The sequence below is a fragment of the Pinus tabuliformis genome, chromosome 9 (assembly GCF_031772625.1).
Source record: "Pinus tabuliformis cultivar Carrire ecotype Pingquan chromosome 9, CPIR1, whole genome shotgun sequence".
Classification (NCBI taxonomy): domain Eukaryota; kingdom Viridiplantae; phylum Streptophyta; class Pinopsida; order Pinales; family Pinaceae; genus Pinus; species Pinus tabuliformis.
Window position 1 is genome coordinate 1220545077 of NC_142307.1, and position 22489 is coordinate 1220567565.

Consider the following 22489-nt stretch of genomic DNA (forward strand, 5'->3'; position numbering starts at 1 on the left):
ATAAAAAATGTTATAGGGAAAATTCCAACATGACCTGTTTGGAGTAGCAAAACCTTAGGATCCAAAACTTTGATACTAAATGTTATGTAACAAGATCAAAAAAATAAAAGATAAGTGTTGTAGCTGCCACAACCACCCTCTAAAATTTTTCACATGCTTTGATTTTGGAGCCTCTGTTCTGTCCACATGAGCTTATCATTTACTAATGTCAAGTTTTCATGTTTGCATGTTGTTCCTGTGATGTATTGTTTTGATTGCGATTTGATACCTTTCATACACAAGCTATCTCTTGACTTGAATTTGAAGCATTTCAAGTCATCCCTCAAGAAACTGTTCAATATTGAAATGTATGACATCCTTGAGAATCTGAATTGCACAATCCAAATAGGGAGGCTAGCCTTGAGCTCAGAAATTGAGTTACTCTAGGAGACAACCTGGCCTTAAGCTCAGAAATTGTGCAAAGCTTCTCTTGAGCTCAGAGACTATGCAATTCACTAAGTCAAGGAGTTTATGAGTCCCTTGCTATTGGTAATTAAGCAATCCTTCTTGGCAGTGTGAATGGTTGGTTTCCTGAAAAATAAAAAATGAAAAAAAAAAAAAAATCAATCTCTAGAAAATAAGCAGTGGATAATTAGTTTCTCGAAGGATGACACAAGTTGTTATTTTCACACTTTTGCGAAGTGTCACTTTTTCCTTGATTTCATGCATGTATGTCATAAACCCTAACTAGTCGAGATCAATATAGTTGATGCCTCTAGAGATTATTTTCACATCAATCTTGGATCTCTAGCCTTCCCAAGGAAATCAAGGAGCCTTCTGTGGAGTTTGCAACGTTTTTCCGGGTAAGTTTTTCTTTTGTCATCTTTTGTCACTTTTTAAGTTACTTTTTGTCGTTTCAGTTATGTGAGTGTTGTTTTGATTTTTTTTTTATGGCTCCTAGAATTTTAACTTATATTAGCTTGTAGTAATGTTGGTTATGTCCTTCATTCGCATTTTACAGGTTTCACATCAACTTTCTTATTTTTTCCCTTTAGTGGTCATTGTTTCAGTGACTCCCTTTGCATGTTGGTTTTTACTTTTGCATGTTGATCTTCTGCACTTGATATTCACTTATCTACCTTTCCTTAGTTATATCTACACTCTAACCTGCACTATCACTCATATCTACCAATTTACCATCCTCATTCCGGGTAGATCTACCCTTCACCTAGCCAACAATTGCCTTGCTCAACTGGGCATTGCACAAGTCAAACGATCAGGCTTCAGACTTGGCCTCTGAGACAATGTAATGCATAGTACTTGACTTTCCCAGATACACATTGCATAGTTCGAGGGTTCGAGCCTCACCCCTGGCCACTGATAATACGTAATGCGCAATCTCTCCGTAAGTATACCTACACGGAGTCTGTACATTGTGCAGTGTCAAGCCTCAAGTTTCTCCCCTGGCTACTAAGACTACACAATGAAAAATTCTTGAAGGCCACTGAGACTACGTAATGCACAATCTCTCCCTAAGTATACCTATGCAGAGTCTGCACATTGTGTAATGTCAAGCCTCAAGTTTCTCCTCTGGCAACTAAGACTACACAATGAAAAATTCTTGAAGCTAGTCCCTTCCCCTAGCTCAAAACATGTGCAATTTTTCCCCTCAGTCTTATGGTTTTTTCCTTGAACTTGCTTTGTGAGTCATTTTAATTAAGATAATTTGTGTTTTCCACGAATACATTTTTCCTCCTATAGGTATTGCAGTTGTTTAGCACGTCTCTTCATCAATCATTGTCATCATGGAACACTACAAAGAGTAACACAAGGGAGGAATTTGAGATTGCTCCAATGAACTTGCGAGTTTTCTTAGATAATCAATTGTTTATAGAAAAGGAGTCAGATATCACATGGCACAAAGTAAATGAGGCATTCTTAGCCAGAAGCTTCAAAGTGAATCTTGAAGACTAACAGGTGTATATCAATGTACAAAGGTAGGTGTTACATAAGATTTGATGTAGGTAACTGACTTTCCCATGTTCAGACATTGTCGAGTGGGTAATTTCTCATACAGATTCCAAGACTATGACTCTTAATAGTGCCAATGGACAAAGTCTTGCCTCTTTTCTGGCACCAGATTACCATCTCATGTACCATTTTTTGAAGCTAAAACTGCTCATGGATTCTTACTTCTATGCAGTCACCAACTACTTGAGCACAAAGGAGGTTATCAAAGGCTAGGTGAAAAATATAACAATGTTCTGTCAAACACCCACCAATACCTACAAGACAAAATATCTCAGGAAGGCTTATTAGTATTTGATAGTTCTATGTTGCAGGCTATACAGTCAACAAAGTATTGATACCTTCCCCAAAGGATGGACATTCTTGCTGAAATAGATTGTAAACGAAGGAAAACCATTCAATTGGTTAGACTTGTTGTCTCAACACGTGAAGATCCATGTATCTAATTCTCACAATCCTCTCAAGGGAAAGGAAGTCATATTTTACATGTCTTCCTACCTACTAGATGCAATATGTGCTCACAATTTAGTTCCTGACATGAATTGGACTTGGCCACTAGTAGAATCTGCCATGCACATTTATTGCAAGCTTCTTTGGGAATTCAGACATAAAGGAGTAATGGAAAAGATGATTGATCACTTCTTCATTCTATTATACAAGTTAATATCTAAGGAAGGGTCACCTTGCATGTCACATGGGGCAATGGAAGCAGTGTAAGAAATAGCATATTAGTTTTCCTCACCAGATGGCACTTCCCTCGGAGTGTTTAGCGGATAGAAGTCACTGCATCTTCTACCGCTGTATGCCACCGATAAGTTGGTCATGCAAGAAGTTTCTTACCACCTTTCCATAGGGTTATTAGCATTTCTGCATAGGAAAAAAAATCACAATGGTACACTCTTCCTATGTAGAACGGATTGTACGAAATCAAGATTTTGAAAGTTGCAAACATCAAAGGTAAGGAGATATAGAAGTTTTCATTCAGTCATTTGGACTTTAATCTGTATGATCCTAGGAATGTTTGTAAATACACTATGCAGGTATTTATTTTCAGTGGCCAAGCGAGACCTTCTGTAGGCCTGAGGAGGAAGAGATGAAGAATTTTTATAATGCGTCCAAGTCCCTTGATCCAGTCAGCTTCACAAGAACATTGCAGGTTACTCCATAGAAGCAATTCAATCATGAGGAAGTACCAACAGGAAGGCACAACCCAGTGCACGAAAAGGGAATCGGAATGTTGCGCATATTCTAGTGAAAGAGAAGAGCGGCAAAATGAAAGAAGATCCAATCATCTTGAAAGCGGCCATAGCAACAGAGAAGAGGAGGAAGTAAAGGAAGCAAGAGGAAGAGATGAAGCAGAGGGAACAAAAAGAGTAGATGATATTGGAACCAGAAATTCAAATACAAAAATCTGAACAAAGGCAGAGAGTAGAGGAAGAAGTAGCATGAAAATAAGACATGGAATAAGAGCATAGTCGGTTACCAAGAGAGGAGAGAAAAAAATTGGAGGACAAGGAGCTCGCTCAAGAAATTGAGGAGTTAATTATGATTCAACACATGGAGGTAGAACCAGAGTCGTTGAACCAAAATTTTTATCTAATGTCAAGCACCTAACAAGTCATCATTCAGTCTCCCCCTCCTTTGACAACAAAGAAATCTCTAAGTGAGGAAGAGGAAATTGTACCTCTTGATGAGCATCTGGTCATGGATACATATAATATGAATTAATATGAGCTTCAAAAGAATATTGCACAATCAAGGAAGAAACATTTTTTGGACGATCCTGCATCTCTTACATTCATCAGAGAAAGGGTGATGTGACAAACATGAGATGGAATCCAAATTCCATTGCCACAACCAGCTTGGGCTTTGCAGGTACTACAAATTTAAACATGAAGTATTTGATGGCCGAGAAAAAATAGTTGGAAAAGAACTTACAGGCTATAAGGAAAGAGGTTGAACAACTCCAAGCAGAGGTCCAGAATGAAACTCCTATAAAATTGTATTTGGAAGAACTTAAGGCAACCATACTTGGTGAGGTATCGACTTTGGGAGAAACCATACAGAGCCCTTTTAAGGAGCTAGTCACCATGCATAGATAAGTTGTCTTCTTGCACAACATGTAGTAGAAGAGTAAGTGTAATGTTAAATCCATCAAGGTTGTCCATAAAACCATCATTGTCATGCATGAGTGGTCAATCCAATACAAAGTGCCACTATCCTAATTGGTGAAGAAGACAATCCAACATGGGGAGCTAGAGAAAGAAGAAGCGTGGATGATCATTCAGAGTAACAAACAACTCACCTCATTCATCGCAAATGTTGAGGCCTCATATGCACAATTGTATAATAGTGTGGATTTCATGGTGAAATCACACAAGACCCCATCAGTTGACTCACTCACTGAAGCTAAACACAGGAATCAAGTCAAGAAGAGGTTGAAGAATACTTGGATCGGTTCAGATATATCACTACCAAGGAAGATCTTCAAGTGAACAAGAAAAATATGCAGAAGTACATTGGTGGCCCTGTCCAGATAAATACTATATTTCTCTTGCTAAAGAAGGACACCCATACTAGCTCCAAATTAGTGTACCTAGATTCCATGGAGTCTAGAGTTGCTTCCAACCTGATCCCATCACATAGTTTGGGGAAGTCATCACCCAATACAAATCTTGGCACCATCATGTGACTCAGAAACTATAAGTCGAATTTTTTGAGTTGAAGTTTCCCCAAACTCAAGCTTAAATTGTTTGTCTTATTAGTTTGTCTAATTGGCCCTACCTAGTATTTTCCTAAATGGGTACGAGTATATTCTAATATTCTTTTCTAATTAATTTGTAAATTGAATTCCAAGTGTCAATTGTGGAATGTGAAGATTCAATTTTAATGAATTTGAAGAGTCATCAGGGTTTCCAAGAGTCAAAAAAGGGAGATGAATAGTGACCCCTTTTGTTATAAATATGTCCTAATAGCTCATGTAAAGGGATTTTTACGGCTAATCCTTTGGCTACTATTTTAGCTCCGAATGAGGAGCTCGGGAGTTTGTTAAGAGCCTTAGATTCTCTGTAGCATAAAGGGAGTATATTTCTTTGGAGGAGTAGGTGTAGAATTCATGTTCCACTATTTGGGTTAGTGGATTGTCAATGATATATGTTTTCTTGGAACTTTCACTTTAATAAAAGCTCAGAGCCGACACGTATTCATGCATATGTTGTGAATATAATAGGATCATTCTTTTTATGTTTTCAATATATGTTATTTTACTTATGCTAACGCTTATGAACTATTTATTTTCCATTAGTATGAATCTTGTTGAATGTGTGTTGTTGTATATTTCCATCATGGTTAACCTATGAACTATTTGTAGGCTAACTTGTGATTTCTTTATGCTCGTGTTTTCCTTTAAATATGTGTATTATTACATGCTTCTAAGAGGGCCACTCATTTTCCATTCATGTGTTAGAACCTTTCATACATTGCACATGACCCTATGCATAGTCATACACTTGTTCACCAAAGTCACAACTACACCACTCTATGTGTTATTGCAACCAAGGCACATCTTTAAAACCCACTGCTTTGGCAACCATGTCATATTCCAGATGGGGCTCCTACACCAAATGGTGTGACGTCTAGTTGGGACTTCATATTGGGGAGACCCCATGAATATTGGTGGGTCCAATACCATCAATAATAAGATATTTCAAAGACTTGAAAATAATCCTTTTCATAGGGTAAGCCTCCTTTTATATCACATAAATGAAAAAATTGTGGATGATTCAAATTATAATACCTCTTTGTTATATATAGGAGGCCAAGGAGTTAAAATATAATTTGGACCTACATAACAATAATAATGTAAAGGCACAACAATAACAATAGAGGGATTCTATGGCACACAACAATAACAATAGTGGGCACATTTACATCTGATGATACTTGCATTATCGCTCTGATGCGAATTCCTGAACACTGCAGCCAAACCCTAACTAGCCGCCGCCTCTGACTGTTTACCCTGCTACAGCCGCCGCTCCCTTGCTGGTCGATAGCAATGGACATGGCGGGAGGAGGGGAGAGCTCTGCTCCCCCTCCAAAACACTCTGCGAGTTCTGACAACACCCAGCACTCTCAGCCTTTGCAACCTTCTGACGCTGACCCAGATGCAGGACAAGGCGAAAATCGGAAAGCTGAGGCAAGGATTCATACGGCCCCGACAGAAGAAGATAAAGCTGACAAAGAGACCCATGATAAAGCCAAGGCGACTCAGCCCAAAGCATCCTCAGCCACTTGCATCCCAAAAGCTGCTGAACCCATCAAGGTGGACCTGCCCAGCCACCGCATCAATGGTGAAATCCAGTACATGCAAGATCATGCACTCATAGGAAAATTTTTAGGCTTCTGGCCTACGGAAAAAGCCTTACAAGGCTGGATAGCCTCAAAGTGGAAGCCCAAAGGACAAATAACTCTGCAACTAGGACCAAAGGGCTTCTTTACAGCTATATTTCACTGTGTAGAGGACAGAGTGAGGATATTCGAAGGAGGGCCGTACTTCTTCAACTCTTCAGTCCTCTATCTCACCGAATGGAAACCCAGATTCAATCTCGACAAGGAGGATTTCAGTTGGGCACCCATCTGGATCAGGATGTACTCCCTCCCTGCAGAATACTGGAAAGAAGAAACACTGGCGGACATAGGCAACAAACTGGGCACCTTCATCCGAGTTGCAGCGGAGACAAAAACTCGCAAGTACACCTCATATGCTAGGATCTGCGTCCAGATGCATCTGACCAAAGCCCTCGCGGATACGGTAAAGCTCTATCACGATGATTATGAATGGACTCAACCTTTAGATTATGAACATATTCCCTTCCGCTGTCGTAAGTGTCATGAGCACGGCCACCTATTCCGTGACTGTCCTTTAAATTCCCAGTCCAAAGCAGCTATTGTTGTCTCTGATATAGACTCTGAAGGATTCATCAAAATCCCCAACCGCCGCAGGCATGCCAAAAAGAGTCAGCTAGTTATTGACAACACTCTCAAAGCGGACCATCAGAACAAATTCTCTGTTCTTGCAACGCATGAAAAAAATGATCCTCCCAGTTCTGAATCCCCTCACAAACCCTCTGCGCCATCTTCCTCCCTCCCTCACTCAGATCCCTTGCAGTCCTCTGACCCTGATCCAATGAAACCCACTCCCAGCCCTTCTCTGGAGAAAGGTAAATCCATATCAAGATTCAGTCCCCTCTCGTTCTCTAAAGAGCAAACCTCAGTGGATAATGAGCAGCAGGATGCCGATATGGAAACCGATACTACTCTGGCACTCAGGCTTCAGCAAGAAGAAGATGAGGAAGTTCTAGGTGAAACTACTGTTATGGAAGAAGATCAAGCGGATGTCACTATTGATGGATTAGATATCTTTACACTTGAGGCAGCATGCAAACAAAAAGAATACAACTCCATCTAACCTTGGCAAATAGACAAGCTGGAAGGAGTCCTAGCCAAGGCGCAGCATAATAAAAGCCTGGGCATCCAGGGAGGCAGTCCATGGGATGGAAAAAAGTTACTCAAGGATCTCAAGAAAAGGGGACGAAAGACATACCTCCAGCGCACCATAGCAATAGGTGAAATACTTATGGAATCAGGACGATTCCCTAAGTTGACAAAGTTCTACAAACCCAAATCACAGTTTACATGAAGTTAATATCATGGAATGTGAGAGGACTCAACAGTCCCTCAAAACACAGAATGATCAAACATTTGATTCAGCAAGAAAAACCAACCATAGTTTTTCTGTAAGAAACCAAAAGCAACACTGATGCTATTGAACGAATCCGTGGCAAAGTTTGGGTAGGAACCAGGGCCATCTCTGTTGATGCCTCCGGAGCCTCAGGTGGTTTAGCTATCCTATGGAACCCTCAGATCATCACATTATATGTCTTCCACCCCGCACTCCATCTTATTCAAGCCTCATTCCACCTCGTGGGCACCGGCATACATGGTCATCTCACAAATGTTTATTTTCCTCAAATAGTTCAGCAAAAAATAGAACTTCTGGAAACGCTCGCTCTTCTCAATGAAAACAGACAATTCCCGCTATGGATCGGGGGCGGTGACTTCAACATCATAACTTCCATGGCAGAGAAACAGGGAGGCCGAATTGGGCTCGAAAGTGACAGTGAAAGCCTCAAAGATTTCATTCAAACCAATCACCTCATGGACATTCCTACCTCTAATGGAATCTTCACATGGACAAACAAACGACGAGGCATTCAACACATAGCCTCCCGCCTTGACAGATTCTTTCTCTCTGACAATGCAATCCATCTAGGAGGGGATTTCAATGCTTCCATCCTTCCCCATGGCGGGTCTGATCACTGGCCAATTTTGCTTCAATGGTCCAGACCAGGCAATCAATGCAACAGACCCTTCAGATTTGAAGCGTTCTGGCTCACAAATGCCACCTTCAGAAAGGTAGTCAGCGACGCTTGGGCAGCCTACATTCCGCCGCAGGGGGCCAAAATGTATCAATTCCAACAAAAGCTAAAAAATCTGAAATATGTCCTCAAAGTCTGGAATCGCACAAGTTTTGGCAACATTCAGGAGAAGCGTTCCCAATTAGAGCAGCAAATGAGCAAACTCCAACAAAATCTCATTCTCCAAGGCAGAACAGAAGAACAAGCACAACAGGAACAGGAACTTTGGAACCAAATCGAAGAACGCAGGAGGCAAGAAGAAATACTATGGCGGCAAAAATCGAGAATCAACTGGCTCAAAGAAGGGGAGAAGAATACAAAATTCTTCCACAAGACCACCATTCAAAGGCGAATGCATAATAATGTAGCGTTCATCAATAACCAACAAGGCGATAGGATTGAAAAGCATGAGGATATGGAGAAGGAGTTCACAGGATATTTTAAAGAAATCTTAACAGAGCCCATTGAGAACAGGGAAGCAGCAATTCGGGCCATCACACAGCACATTCCAAGCATCATAACTGAAGATCACAACAATAGATTGCTCCAGCCCACTACCCTGCAAGAAGTTGAAGAAGCCATGGCCCAACTCAAGGATGGAAAAGCGCCGGGTCCTGATGGCTTCACAGCCAATTTTTTCCACGAATTCTGGGACCTCATCAAGACTGAAGTATGGAATTTGGTTGAAGAATCCCGAAGTATGCATTGGATCCTCCCGTCTCTCAATACCACCTTTCTAGCTCTGGTTCCCAAGGGTGAAGAACCTAATAGGCCGGAAAACTTTCGACCTATCGCACTCTGCAATGTCATATACAAGCTAATCTCAAAGGTTATTGCGAACAGGCTCAAACCTCTCCTACCCCTGCTCATATCTCCGGAACAGACAGGATATGTGGAAGGACGGCAGATTATGGATGGAATCATACTATCAAATGAGGTTATACACTCTTTAAAGATCCTCAAGAAACCAGGTATGATTCTAAAACTCGATCTCTCCAAAGCTTTTGATAAGCTTAGTTGGAATTTTATTCAAAAAATGCTTCTAGCCTTTGGATCCAGTGCAACATGGACCAAATGGATCATGAATCTTATTACCTCCCCTAGATTTTCAGTTATTTTGAATGGATCTCCCTCTTCTCCCTTTCGGCCCTCCTGTGGCATAAGACAAGGGGTTCCTCTCTCTCCTTTTCTCTTTGTTTTAATGGCTGAAGGTCTCAGCAGACTTCTCAAAGCAGCTATAGCCTCTCACAAGCTTAAAGGTATTTCAATACATGGTCTCAATCCGCTGTCCCATCAACAATTCGTGGACGACACCATGTTATTTGGCCATCCATCCTCAAAAGAAGCCTCTATGTTTAAATCGCTCCTCTCCCTCTACTCAGATGCTTCTGGTACCTCCATCAATGCCTCCAAGTCGCAGCTTTTCTTTTTCAATACCCCCCCCCTCCACACAAAGGAATATAGCTAGAATCTTGGGATTCACCATTTCCCATCTGCCTTCTAAATATCTTGGAGCACCCCTCTCAGCTTCAGCTATTAAAAACGCTTCATGGAGATCCCTCCTTGACAGGCTGGAATCAAAACTCTCTTCGTGGACCTTTCGTGCTCTCAACATGGCAGGTAGATTGGTCTTGATCAAGTCTGTCCTTCAAGCTATGCCGCTGTACCTCTTCTCCACCCTGGCAGCTCCAAAATGGGTCCTCAAAGCCATTCGCAACTTACAGCGCAACTTCCTTTGGGGCTCCACGGGCAGAAATCGAAAATGGGCCCTTGTGAATTGGAAAGATGTATGCAAACTCAAAACAGAGGGCGGACTAGGGCTTCGAGATCCACTTCAAAGTAACAACACTATGGGAGCCCGTCTGTGGTGGAACTGGCTCTCCAAGCCTCATTCACCTTGGGCTCGCTTATGGCAAGCAAAGTATGCTATGGGAAGTCAATGGCAAGATCTAATCAGAATCAACTCCAGCGCCCAAGGCTCTCCAATCTGGAATGCAGCTAAGATACACAGTCGTTTCATACAGGAACATAGTTTTTGGGAAATACACTCTGGCACGTCAGCTAAGTTCTGGGAGGATTCGTGGCAGCAGCTTCCCAAGCTGGAAAATCTATTCCAGATGCCACTCTGGCAATCGTATATGCAGCAAGAAAACCTGATTCAAGTGCAACAATTCTGGCAGCAAACGCAGCATCAAGACTACCAAACATGGAGACCCGCAAACAGCTGGCAAAGGGACTGGGAAGGCGAAACTTACTCAGACTTGGACCAGGAACTCACACAACGCAGAATACGCTACTCCAACCAGCAGGACAAGCTCAGATGGGGTCACAAGCACAAAGGCACATTCACCACTAAAGAAGCACATCAGCTGCGCTACTCCAACAACCAAGAGAATCAAGACCAAATCTGGGCATGAGTCTGGCTTCCAGGGCTTTGGCCCAAAATTTCAACCTTCCTATGGTTGCTCAGTAAAAGGCGTATACTTACTTGGGATAACTTGATAAAACGAGGATTCATTGGGCCCTCTAGATGCCCAAACTGCAATCTTCACACTGAGACAATCAACCATCTAATGGAGTCCTGTCCACTAGCAAAGCAGCTCTGGGAGAGGGTGGAGTACTGCAATAAAAGAGCAGCACCAAGAAGCGAGGATGTAACAGACAATATTAGGAACTGGGGCAAGAACCCGTTCAGAAGCCAACTCCTCAATACCTTATGGGATCTTATTCCAGGTTTTCTGTACTGGCTTCTCTGGAAAGAGCGTAACTCACGCATCTTCAACAGTACCTCCCGGACAATAGACGCTCTGTGGCTTATCTACAAAAGAAATATCCAGGAAACCTTAGCCATAAGAACCTGGTTTGACACTGATATGCCAGAAGTGCAACAAGAAAGGGATATTTTTAAAGAATGGAATCTTGACCTTTCAACCTTTGCAAAGGTCATCACACGTCCCCCTCGCAGCCCCACCTCCCCGTCCTCATGGTCCCCACCAGCTCTCAACTCTTTCAAGCTCAACTTTGATGGAGCAGCAAAGGGTAATCCTGGTCCGGCAGGCTATGGAGGAATCATAAGAAGTCATACAGGCGCACCCATGCACATCTATTATGGCTCTCTCGGCAAAGATACTAATAATGTAGCGGAAATGGAAGGACTTTGGCAAGGGATCTGTTTCGCAGAGCAACTTCACTTCTTTCCACTTGAGGTTGAAGGCGATTCTCTCATCCTAATCAATGCAGCCAAGAAAATCCAAGCAGGAACAACAGCGGACAAAGTAGCAACCAGCTGGAGACTTTTGAGCAGGTTGGAATCATTGGAAGCAAAGCTTACAAATCCACATAGCCTTACCTTTCAGCATGTGCGAAGAACAGCAAATCAGGTAGCCGACAGATTGGCTAACCAAGGAGTCTCTCAGACATCAACATACTTTTCAGGTCCCCTGGACATAGTTGAAGATGAACAACTTAAAAAAGACTGCATCACTTTGGTGCAAAAGGATCTTTCCCCCCCGGATGCGGGTGGTTGTTAGACACATAAGGCTCATGGCTTGTCCGCAGGGCATGTGTCCGCCCGGACAAGCCACGTATACCAGGAGGACGCGCCCTAACTATTCAGGCATGCAGCATTTAAGGAGAGGAGTTATGGTTTACTGCAGAGACGTCCCTTCGACATTCACTGCTCGCATTGAGAAACGCAACATGGCGCTTCATAGCCGGGAGTTCTCAGACATTCTCCCGCATTTCTCGTCTGCTCCTGTTCTTGTCTTGAGGGAAGTGGCGGAGGCTCGTTGTCTCGGCTCTCATTCAGGCTCTGAGAGCGACTGTGATGGTTTAGAGGCCATCGACTTGGGCAATTGGAGAGCATACGGGCAGTTTGGTTGCGAACCTGGGAGATTGGCGGTGTTGCAAACCTGCCATCCGCATTCTGGTTGGGGGATTGGGCGTCCAGTTCAGAGGAACAATCCGTGTGTGCACACTCGCCACCCGCTCATATTCAGTATGCAGCGTGAACGCCTAAGGGGAACAAGTCGGCGTGGCAGCTACAGTGGAAGAGCCCCTTCGCCCTCTTCCTCAATTGAAGAATCCTCTGAACGCAGAAGACCGAGGGGAAGGCCCCCGGGCAGAGGAAGAATGGCGGAACCTCCAGAGAGAATGGAATGTGGGCACACTGAGCACCCAATGGTAAGATACCGCCTTCCATGTACCTTGTCCAATTCCACTTTCTTCATAACTGTTTCAGTGGAGCATTGCAGCAATCCGTGGGGTGAAGAGGAAGCTCCTCGTGCCAACCCTCCGCGTACTCCTGGGATTGTTCCCACAGTGGACATGGAATTCCCTGCCATAGATATGCTGAGGCCTGTACATGATCCTGGAGCAGGCCCGAGTGAACCTGTACAGCGCAATGCTGGTAAGGCTATACTCCAGCCTCCCTGCTGCAAGATGGAGGATGAACCGCAGACTACGGAAGAAGATTAGCATGCCCAGCTCGCGCTCCAGGTTTCACTGCACGAATTTTTCTCTCTGTCAGCTCCCTTCGCGATCATATATGTGTCTGCTCTTTGTCACTATGTATCTTTGTCCATCTCTGTTATGGTGTCGGTTATCTGTTATCTCTGTCATGGTGTCGATGTCCTCCATGTGTTTCTGTTGTTTCAGTCTCCTATTGCTACAGTCCATGTGTCGGTTACATGAGTATCACTCTGGTTTCCATTTTTTGTAATCCTGGAATGCATACTCCCGAGTTTACTGTCTGTCCCAGGACAAGTTTTACAGGGCCTCGACCCTGTTGTAATACTGCCGATGTAATTTTGCTCTCGCTGTAATATAATAGTTCAGTCTTATTTAGAAAAAAAAAAAACAATAACAATAGTGGGATTCTATGGGGCCGAAGAATAGCAATTTGGGGGCTAAACTAATATTATTGGGACCTAACACCAATTTTTTGTTCAAAGGAATTAATTCAAATTACTCATAAGTCAAATTTTGTATGAGTATCCTAGGTGTGGCTCTATCTAGTGAAATGTTTGTGCAAGCACAGATTGACATGGATATAGATTTGAGAGAATGTATAATAAATATAGAGTGGGATACACAAGAAGACCTAATGGCACAATGTAGGATTACCTAGTCAGTGGAGGATGTATCCAAGATCCTGGACATTTTAGGTTGAGAGCAAGTTGTAAATATATGCAAGCTGACATGTCGTCTAGGGTTGGATTCTATGAAGATGGAGTCCAAAGTTCTGGGGTTTTATGAAGAATGTTGAAACTGCAATATAGGTGCACTTGGATATCACCTAAAACTAGATAGAATGGGAAATGATTGATTTACAGGAAGGGGTTGGTCGGTGGGACCCGCACATTTAGTTGAGGTGGAAAGTGCCATGAAACCATGGCTATGGTAGCCTGAATGACATGCAAACATTATTGGTGTTGTGGAATTATAGAGGTTTATGTGGTAGATCCATGTGGATCACATGTGGTTGTCACATGGTAGTGTCCTACTGATGTGGCAGGATTTAATTAGTCAAACTTTAAAGTGACATAACGTTCAATAGGGGATTTGAATTGGAATAAAGCTTATATTGTCGAAAATCTCTTAATGATTCGAATGTGATGATGTTGTCCAAAGTTAATCTCACAATATTTGAAGAAGAAGAAAATTTTGTAACCCCGTCTTCATGATGAGACCATGGAGATTGGTTTAATTCCACATAACAAGTTCCACAACATAAGAAAGTCTAAGGGTATGGGAGGGAGTGTTACACATGCATATTCATGTAAATAGTTATGTAGATTAGGAGAATAACAAAAAATACAGATATCTATAAGTTCAATATGACCATGAGAACACATAAGTAAAGCATTCATCATAACCATATATAAATATCAACATTCCTCTATTGGAAATATCAATCCATACACTTTCATATCACATTCTAGAACTTATTCATCATCCATGGTAAAACAATATGTGTACAAGTAAATTCACTTATTTCATTAACTCGAATTGTTTTCAAGTGGAGGGACTTCAACAATCCACCCAACTATATGCCAACTACGCTACGATATTTCCTAAAGATGACCACCCATGAGTCTGATTCAGATTCCTAGGAGTTAATTTCTCAAGAGAATTTCACACCAATATTCAGTCAAAGGGAGTGCATATTCTAGGTGGTTTATCAACTGCCACTAAGAATTAAGCACCACAATGACTCTTGCACCTCTCTAAAATCAATCACAAAGGTTCACCTAAGGCTTAGTTGTAGCTCTGCTCAATTCCAAGAGAATGATTTCACTACATAGGTCCTTTAGCAACTGGATATTCAATGAAAGAACTACAAGAGTTTAAATCCCATATACAAATTGTTTATTAGCTTTTGTAGGGTTTAACTGTCTACAAAAATTACTTGCAAACAAATTCATAAAAAGGAAAATTAAAAAAATGGCGAGAACATAAAACAAATATACACAGATATTTTCCCCTAGACCCCAAAATCGAGGTTGCCAAATTGATTTTTCATTATTATTCCTTTAAATTTTTCAATACATATATCTACATTTCGAAACATTCGTAAACCCCAATCCATAACTATGGATTAGAACATAATCATAGTTCCCTTGACTGGATCTACAAAATACCATGGGAAGAAAACCATCATGCCCAAAACCATGTGCAAAGCCCATGCACAAAACCATGGGTAGGTTCACCCACCATATGTGGGTTTGCCTCCCATCCTTGGGTCTACCCAGCTATTATTGGGTCCGCATACAAAAAATAAATATTCCCAGGTGTTGTTGGCCCCTTGTGACCTCCTTGCTATGTGTAACACAATGGGCAATGCATGGGGCTAGTTGTGGGAAGAATATAACATACACCCAAAATGATCCCACTTGTTTTATTTCCATGCAGGGCATCACACGAGAGCTTAGTCATTATTCTAGACCTACAATAACCATTGTTTCTCTACACCAAGAAAACTTCTTAGTGCTCATAGAGTTCGTGAATTCATCTGCAACATTCTTCAAAGTGTCCACCTTTAGCAGCAAAACCTTTTTTTCATCAACCATATCCCTCACAAAGTGATATTAAACATCAATGTGCTTTTTCTTTGAATTATAAGGAGATTTCTTTGCCAAGAAAGTTTCCCTTTTGTTGTCACAGTCTATCCTTATAGCTCGATGTACGAACCCCATACTTGAACACAATCACTGCAACCGAATTGCTTGATTTGTTGCATGAGTGGTTGTCATGTATTCAACCTCTATAGTGAAAAAGCCACTACATATTGTCTCTTACTCATCCAGCTGATTTCTCCTCCGAATAGGTTAAACACATGCCCACTTGTATGTCATCTCCGATCTAGATCTCTAACCCCATCTCTATCAAAAAATCCATGAATGTATAAAACTATGTCCAATCATGGTCTTATTTGATAGCACAAACCATAATCACTAGTGTTGTGAAAATACCTGAAAACCCGCTTCAGTGTTGTCCAATGCTCCTTCCCTAGTTTTGACACAAACCTTCTGAATACTCCTACTGCATGTGAAATGTATGGTCTATACATACCATTGTGTACATCAGACTACCAACTGCACTTGCATATGGAACACGGGACATGTCCTCTTCTTTTTCTTGTGTCTTGGGACACTGTTCAGTATATAAATTTGCACCTACAGGAATAGGAACCTTCACTGTTTTACTATCATGCATATTAAACCTTTGCAATATTGTCTCAACATACTACCTACGGTTTAAGCAGAGCTTCCTCTTTTCCCAATCTCATTTAATTTCCATGCCCATAATATAGTTTATAGCACCGAGATCCTTCATGTTGAATTTAGAGGACAACTGGGTCTTCAAGTCCTGGATAAATTTTTTTTTCATTTCCAATCAACAACATATCATCCACATACAAGAACAAATAAAGAACATGGTCACCAATTAATTTAAAATACACACAGTGATCCGCTTTTCTTGTTGTGAAGCCAAGTCCCCATATATATGTATCGAATTTCTAATACCACATCCTTGGTGATTGTTTTAACCCATACAGAGACATTTTTTAACCTGCACACCAGTTCTTTCTTACCCTTCGCCCCAAATCCTTCTGGGTGATTCATGTACATCTATTGTTCCATATCTCCATGAAGAAATGTTTTCTTCACATCCATCTATTCTACCTCAAAATAGAAAGTAGAAACAACAAATAAAAGTAATCTAATAGAAGATAACTTGGAAACAAGAGAAATACTATCACCGAAATCAATTCCCAGCACTTGTGAATAACAGTTTTCTACCAACCGAGATTTTTATTTCTCCACCTTGCCTTCTGCATTCATCTGCTTCTTAAACATCCATTTTCTACCAATAGTTTTCCTTCCAGCCAACAACTCCACCATATCCCAAGCCTCATTTTTGTCCAAAGGTGCCATTTCATTAACCATGGCCTCTTTATAGAGTTTGGCATCCTCTAAATCAGTGGCCTCCCTAATAGTTTTGGGATCATCATTAGTAATATATAAAGAAAAAATTGAACAGAAAGAATATGGATTGTATCTCTCTAGTTTCCTTATCTCTCGAACTCATCTTCTCAAAATTGGACTCTATGGATCTTCCTCTTCTGATTCATGTTTTGATGTAGATTTTGATTATTCCTCCTTTAGTTCAATCTCTATCCTTTCAGGTTCCTTTGGTACGACTTCTTATTTAGTAACATCTTTCAAATCTCTAAACACCACATCTCAATTGTACACACCGTTCCTTATTTCTTGGTTCCAAATCTTATAACCTTTTAAACCATCCTTATATTCAATAAAAATGTACCTTTCAGATTTACTATCCAACTTGGCTCTTTTCTCCTTTGGAATGTGTACATTTACATCACATGAAAATACCCTAAAATTTCAAAGAGACGGTTTCTTACCAGTCCATACCTCATAAGGATTCGTATCCTCCAACATTGATGAAGGTAATCTATTAACCAATTAACATGTAGTATCCACTACCTCTGCCCGAAATTCCTGCCCTAATATAGTGCCACTGAGCATGCTTCTTATCTTTTCTGTCAATGACCTATTCATTCTTTTTTCAACTCCATCTTTTTGAGGTGTGTATGGATTGGTATATTTTTGTGCTATACCACACTTCTTACAGAAATCTTCAAATTCCTTCTTGCAAAACTCTCCACCAGTATTTGCCCTTAACACCTTAATCTTCTTCTCTGTCTAATTTTCTACCAAAGCCTTAAATTCTTTAAACTTGTCAAAGACTTCATATTCTTCCTGAGGAAATATATCCATGTATTCCTAGAGAATTCATCTATAAATGAGACATGGTATGCATACTTACCAAGTGATGAAACTGACACACGTCCAAACACATCACTGTGCACAAGCTCTAATATCCCTTTCACCCACTTAGCACCCGAGGGGGAACTCACACCATTATGCTTCCCATATACAAAATGTTCATAGAAATCACAATCCATAGAGAAAATAAACATACCATACACCATACCATTACCATGCAATATTCGAAGTCCCTTTTCTCTAATATGTCCAAGCCTTTGAAGCCATAACATGGTTTTTTCTCTAGACACCACTAGATTTTCTACACCACTTTCAAGAACCATAAAACTATTGCACTCACCAATAAAAATTCTACCCAGAAGCTTGTACGGAGCTTCAATCTCAACTCCCCACATCAATACCAATGCTCCCTAAATCATTTTCCAGGTATCTCTCTCGAACACTATTTTTACACCTGCATCATCCATCTTGCTTACAAAAATCAGACTTTTGGACAATGCAGGAATATGCAGAACACCAAGAAGTGTTCTAATACTTCCACCTTGCAACTTTAGCTTGACATTTCCACATCTAATGATTCTTTCTTTCCTTTAATCCCCTAAGAATACATCACTACCATCATATTTCTCATACTCGTAGAATCACTCCCTTTGGAGAGTAAAATGAAAGGATGCACGTGAGTCAATCAACCATGCCTTATGATCTACATTTTTACTTGAAGAAGAAGCCAAGTATACATTCCCACCTTCATCTGAGGCGTTTTTCGCCTATGCAAAAGGAGAATCATCAAATATATTTCCTTTGTCAAGAGCTTTAGATTTACAATCCTTTTTGTAGTTCCCTTCTTTTCCACATTTCTAGCATACCTTTACTGGTTTTTTGGGAGATTTAGATCCACCCCTATATTTAGACCTCCAACTTAAGGACTTATTTATATTTTTGTTCTCGGATCGTCGTCTTATAGACAAGTCATCACCATTCTTTCTCTCCATATTTTTCTATCTCATCTCCTCCAACAACAAGGATGACATTATTTCATCAAACTTCAAAAGTAGTTATATTGCTACCTATTGCAACAACTAGACTATTCCACAACTCTGGTAGATAACATAGCAAGCTGATGCACTTATCTTCATCCAAAATTTTAGTATCAGTAGATAACAACTTACTTACCATAGTATTAAAGGAATTTGGATGCTCTATCACCGAGTCTCCATCCTTCATTCTGTGGTTATGAAACTATTTTCGCAAGAACGGTTTGTTCAGCAGAGACTTAAAATGGTACAAATTCCATAACTTGTCCCACAAAGCCTTCACCATAGCTTTCCCTAATACATTCAACAATATTGAATTTGAGAGACATAATCATATTGTCCTCTTCTCCTTCTGTTCTAGCTTCGGCTGTTTTTTTATCGACATTCTTGTTTATGTCGAACTAGGATCTAGAAAAATCCAGTAATCTTAGTCCACCAACAAATCCTCCATCATGAGCTTCCAAAAATCAAAACTTTGATCATTAAGTTTCTCTATCTCTTCTTTTCCACTCTTTTCCATCTTCGTTAATTGTAAGAATTGATCCTACGGATCTCCAACTGAACAAAGTCTACCACGGGCCTAAGAAAAAAACCTCAGCAACAAAGGCCTCCACTTGAAGTTGAAACTACTCTGATACCAAATGTTGTTTTTAACATTGTATACAAACTACCTATAGACAAATTCTTAAAACATAAAAATAAAAAATGGTAAGAACTTGAAACAAGTATATATAACTATTTTCCCTTAGATCCCAAAACTAGGACTACCTAATTTTTTTTATTATTATTCCTTTCAATGTTACAATACATATCTATACATGTTGAAGTAATCATAAACCCCAATCCATAACCCTTGATTATAACATAACCTTAGTTCCCTTGACTAGATCTACAAAATACAATGGTAAGAAAACCATCATGCCAAAAACCATGTGCAAAACCCATGCACAAAACCATGCATAGATCTGCCCACCATCTTTGGGTCTATCCCTATCATTGGGTCTGCCCAACTATTATTAGGCTTGCATTTTAAAGAAACAAATCTCGGGGCACTGCCCCAAGCCGCATGGACGGGGCCTAGCGCCCCCTACAAACCCACCAAGAGAGGGGGTTGTTGCCCCCCCAGAAAACATACAATGCATGGGACTATTCATGCAAAGAATATAACACACACCCAACATACTGAGCAATCACTAAATGATACATCAACTTCCTTAGAAAGAACTTAGTGGTTTATCAAACCCTTTTTCGATGCACCTAAGTGGCTGAGCTCGCCTAGTGGTTTATCAACATTCTAATAAGCACCCAAATGGTTTAGAAACTCATTCGACAAGTAATGAGTGGTTTATCATCTTTCCAGCAAGCACTTAGTTGTTTATTATCTTGCTCAACAAGCATTAAGTGAATCAAATCTCCACCGAGCCTTGATTGGCAAACCAAATTAGGCACACAACATTGGCTACACGAATATCACAAGGAACAATATCCCAACTATAAAGCATTCGATTGAGACATTTCTTATCATGTTGTTGTTGCTCTTGCACTTCTTTCCTTGTTGCTCCTCCTCCACAATCTTTGCTTACTATGGTGTTTTGTGTCCCTATGCTTATTTTTCATGTTGAGTTCTTTTCCAACATGTCAAATGAGAAGGGAACGACACAAGCCTTGTCCTCCACTCAGGCGACCCATACACAACTTCTTTGTCTTTTGTGCAAAACATTTAATTCATTAAGGAGAAAGGTAGAAAATAAATAAATGGATTGGTTTAGGTTAACCACATTACAAGAAATATAACCTACTTAGAATTTTGAATCTCTGCCCACTTCCCCAACATAGTCATGATTTTCATTTTTACATCATTTACATAAATAAATTCATATAGCGATATTTACATGGGGGAAACAAAAAGGGTTATTATAGCAGTATCCCTCTCGCCATAGATCTTACTTATTTGTACTTGTATCCATTTCCATTTTGAGAAAGAGAGAGCAATGGAACCTCACTTTCTAGCTGGGTTTTCTCTTGGAGAGGTTTCCTAAGGTATATATTGTGTTTTTATGTTTGTGAGTTATTGTATTTTTGTTTGTTCTCTATTTTTCATATTTTACATATTTCATGCGTAAAGAATTTACTTAATAAATACATAAGTATAAAGAAAATAAACTTCATAGAATAGATTTCTAATTTTTAAGTATAATTTTATCAGACCTATTATGGTAAACTACCTAGTGGATTATCCACAATAATTTATTTATCAATGATATGGAATCATTGGTATAGTAAACCATCTAAATTACTCAATATGGAAAAGATAATACAAACACACTACCTACAACCAAAGGATCACAATATCTATGTTATTCAATCATACCGTAACCTACCTACTCCATAAACTCTAGATATAAGTTTATCTTATTATTATTAGTTTGCTAATATCAAAAGCACCTCTTTCCCTCAATGTTAATTTCTTGTATTTAAAAAAATCATAATAGTAATTCTTGAATATATATATTTGTAATTGTAAGAAGATCAATTTGAAAGGACAATTTTTTCTATATATTGGTTTTCTATTAATTCTTTTTTACATATTATTTTCTTTTTCTATACCATTCTTTTTATTTTTCTAATATTTTTTAACTCTATACCTCTCTTAGAATTTCCCTCTCACCACATTTCCCTCCGCAACTCACATAGGAAAAAAACAAAAAACATATCTTCCCTTTCTTCTCCATTATTTTCTTCATTACAGCAAAAATAAATAAAATCTAAAATAATTTAAAAACTTTTATTTTATTTTATTAATCTAATTCAACCTATCACCCTTCACTTTTTTCTCGACAATTCCTCATTCCCTCGCTTTATCTTAATTTGTTACATTTTCTTCGCTTTACGCTTAGTTAGCCTTCCAAGCTACTTTATCTCCTTTGAGTATCAATTACCTTACCTCTTCAATTGATACTTGCCTCCGAAATTTCAACTATCTAATCTCCTAGGTAGCTTTATGTAAAAATTCCACTTATTAGTGAGACGTGCTTAACAATCAATTTGGGTTTTCATAAAGTGGTTAGGGTATAATGTTTTATATCCAAAGCCCACACTTTTTATCCTTGTTTTATATCAAGATTGTTTTATATCAAGAGTTCTTTTCCTATTTTCTTTTTACTCAGTTAAATTGACAAAATCATTTTATCTAAATAATATTTAATATGTTAATATAGTTTACTTAAATAATCTAATAATCTTCATAGCCCTTTTCCATTTTTATAGATTTCTCTAACATTTTGAGTTTTTAATATTTATATTAATACTTTGGAATATCACTCTCTTTCTTTATGACATAATCTTCATAGCCCTTTTCCATTTTTATAGATTTCTCTAACATTTTGAGTTTTTAATATTTATATTAATACTTTGGAATATCACTCTCTTTCTTTATGACATATTTCTTTATGACATATTATTTGGTATAGTTAAAATATAAGTATAATACATTTTTAATAGGTCAATAAATTGAGCAAATAGATAAATGCTCATTTATATATAACTATGATGTAGAATAATTATTTGAGGAATATCTCTTACCTTATAAATACAGTAAAATTAAATAACTAAGTATAATGTGTCATTAATATCTAAAATGGCTTTCAAAAATAAATAC

General features: G+C 39.5%; 1 protein-coding gene across 1 annotated transcript; it reads left to right on the forward strand.

Annotated features, from left to right (window-relative positions):
* Window positions 1–8142: 8142 nt before the first annotated feature.
* LOC149152927 (uncharacterized) lies at window positions 8143–10900 on the forward strand. The gene is made up of 3 exons (XM_089443640.1): window positions 8143–9181; window positions 9327–9420; window positions 10054–10900. The coding sequence occupies exons 1-3, from the start codon at window positions 8143–8145 to the stop codon at window positions 10898–10900; spliced, it is 1980 nt and encodes a 659-aa protein (XP_089299766.1).
* The last annotated feature ends 11589 nt before the right edge of the window (window positions 10901–22489 follow it).

What these genes read in the sequence shown, in the direction of transcription:
- LOC149152927 (XM_089443640.1), top strand. Translation starts at nt 8,143, where the DNA reads ATGGCAGAGAAACAGGGAGGCCGAATTGGGCTCGAAAGTGACAGTGAA. An exon ending in TTTGGTTGAAGAATCCCGAA is followed by an intron (nt 9,182 to 9,326) that starts GTATGCATTGGA and finishes TATTGCGAACAG; the next exon opens with GCTCAAACCTCTCCTACCCC. An exon ending in GAATCATACTATCAAATGAG is followed by an intron (nt 9,421 to 10,053) that starts GTTATACACTCT and finishes CCTCCTTGACAG; the next exon opens with GCTGGAATCAAAACTCTCTT.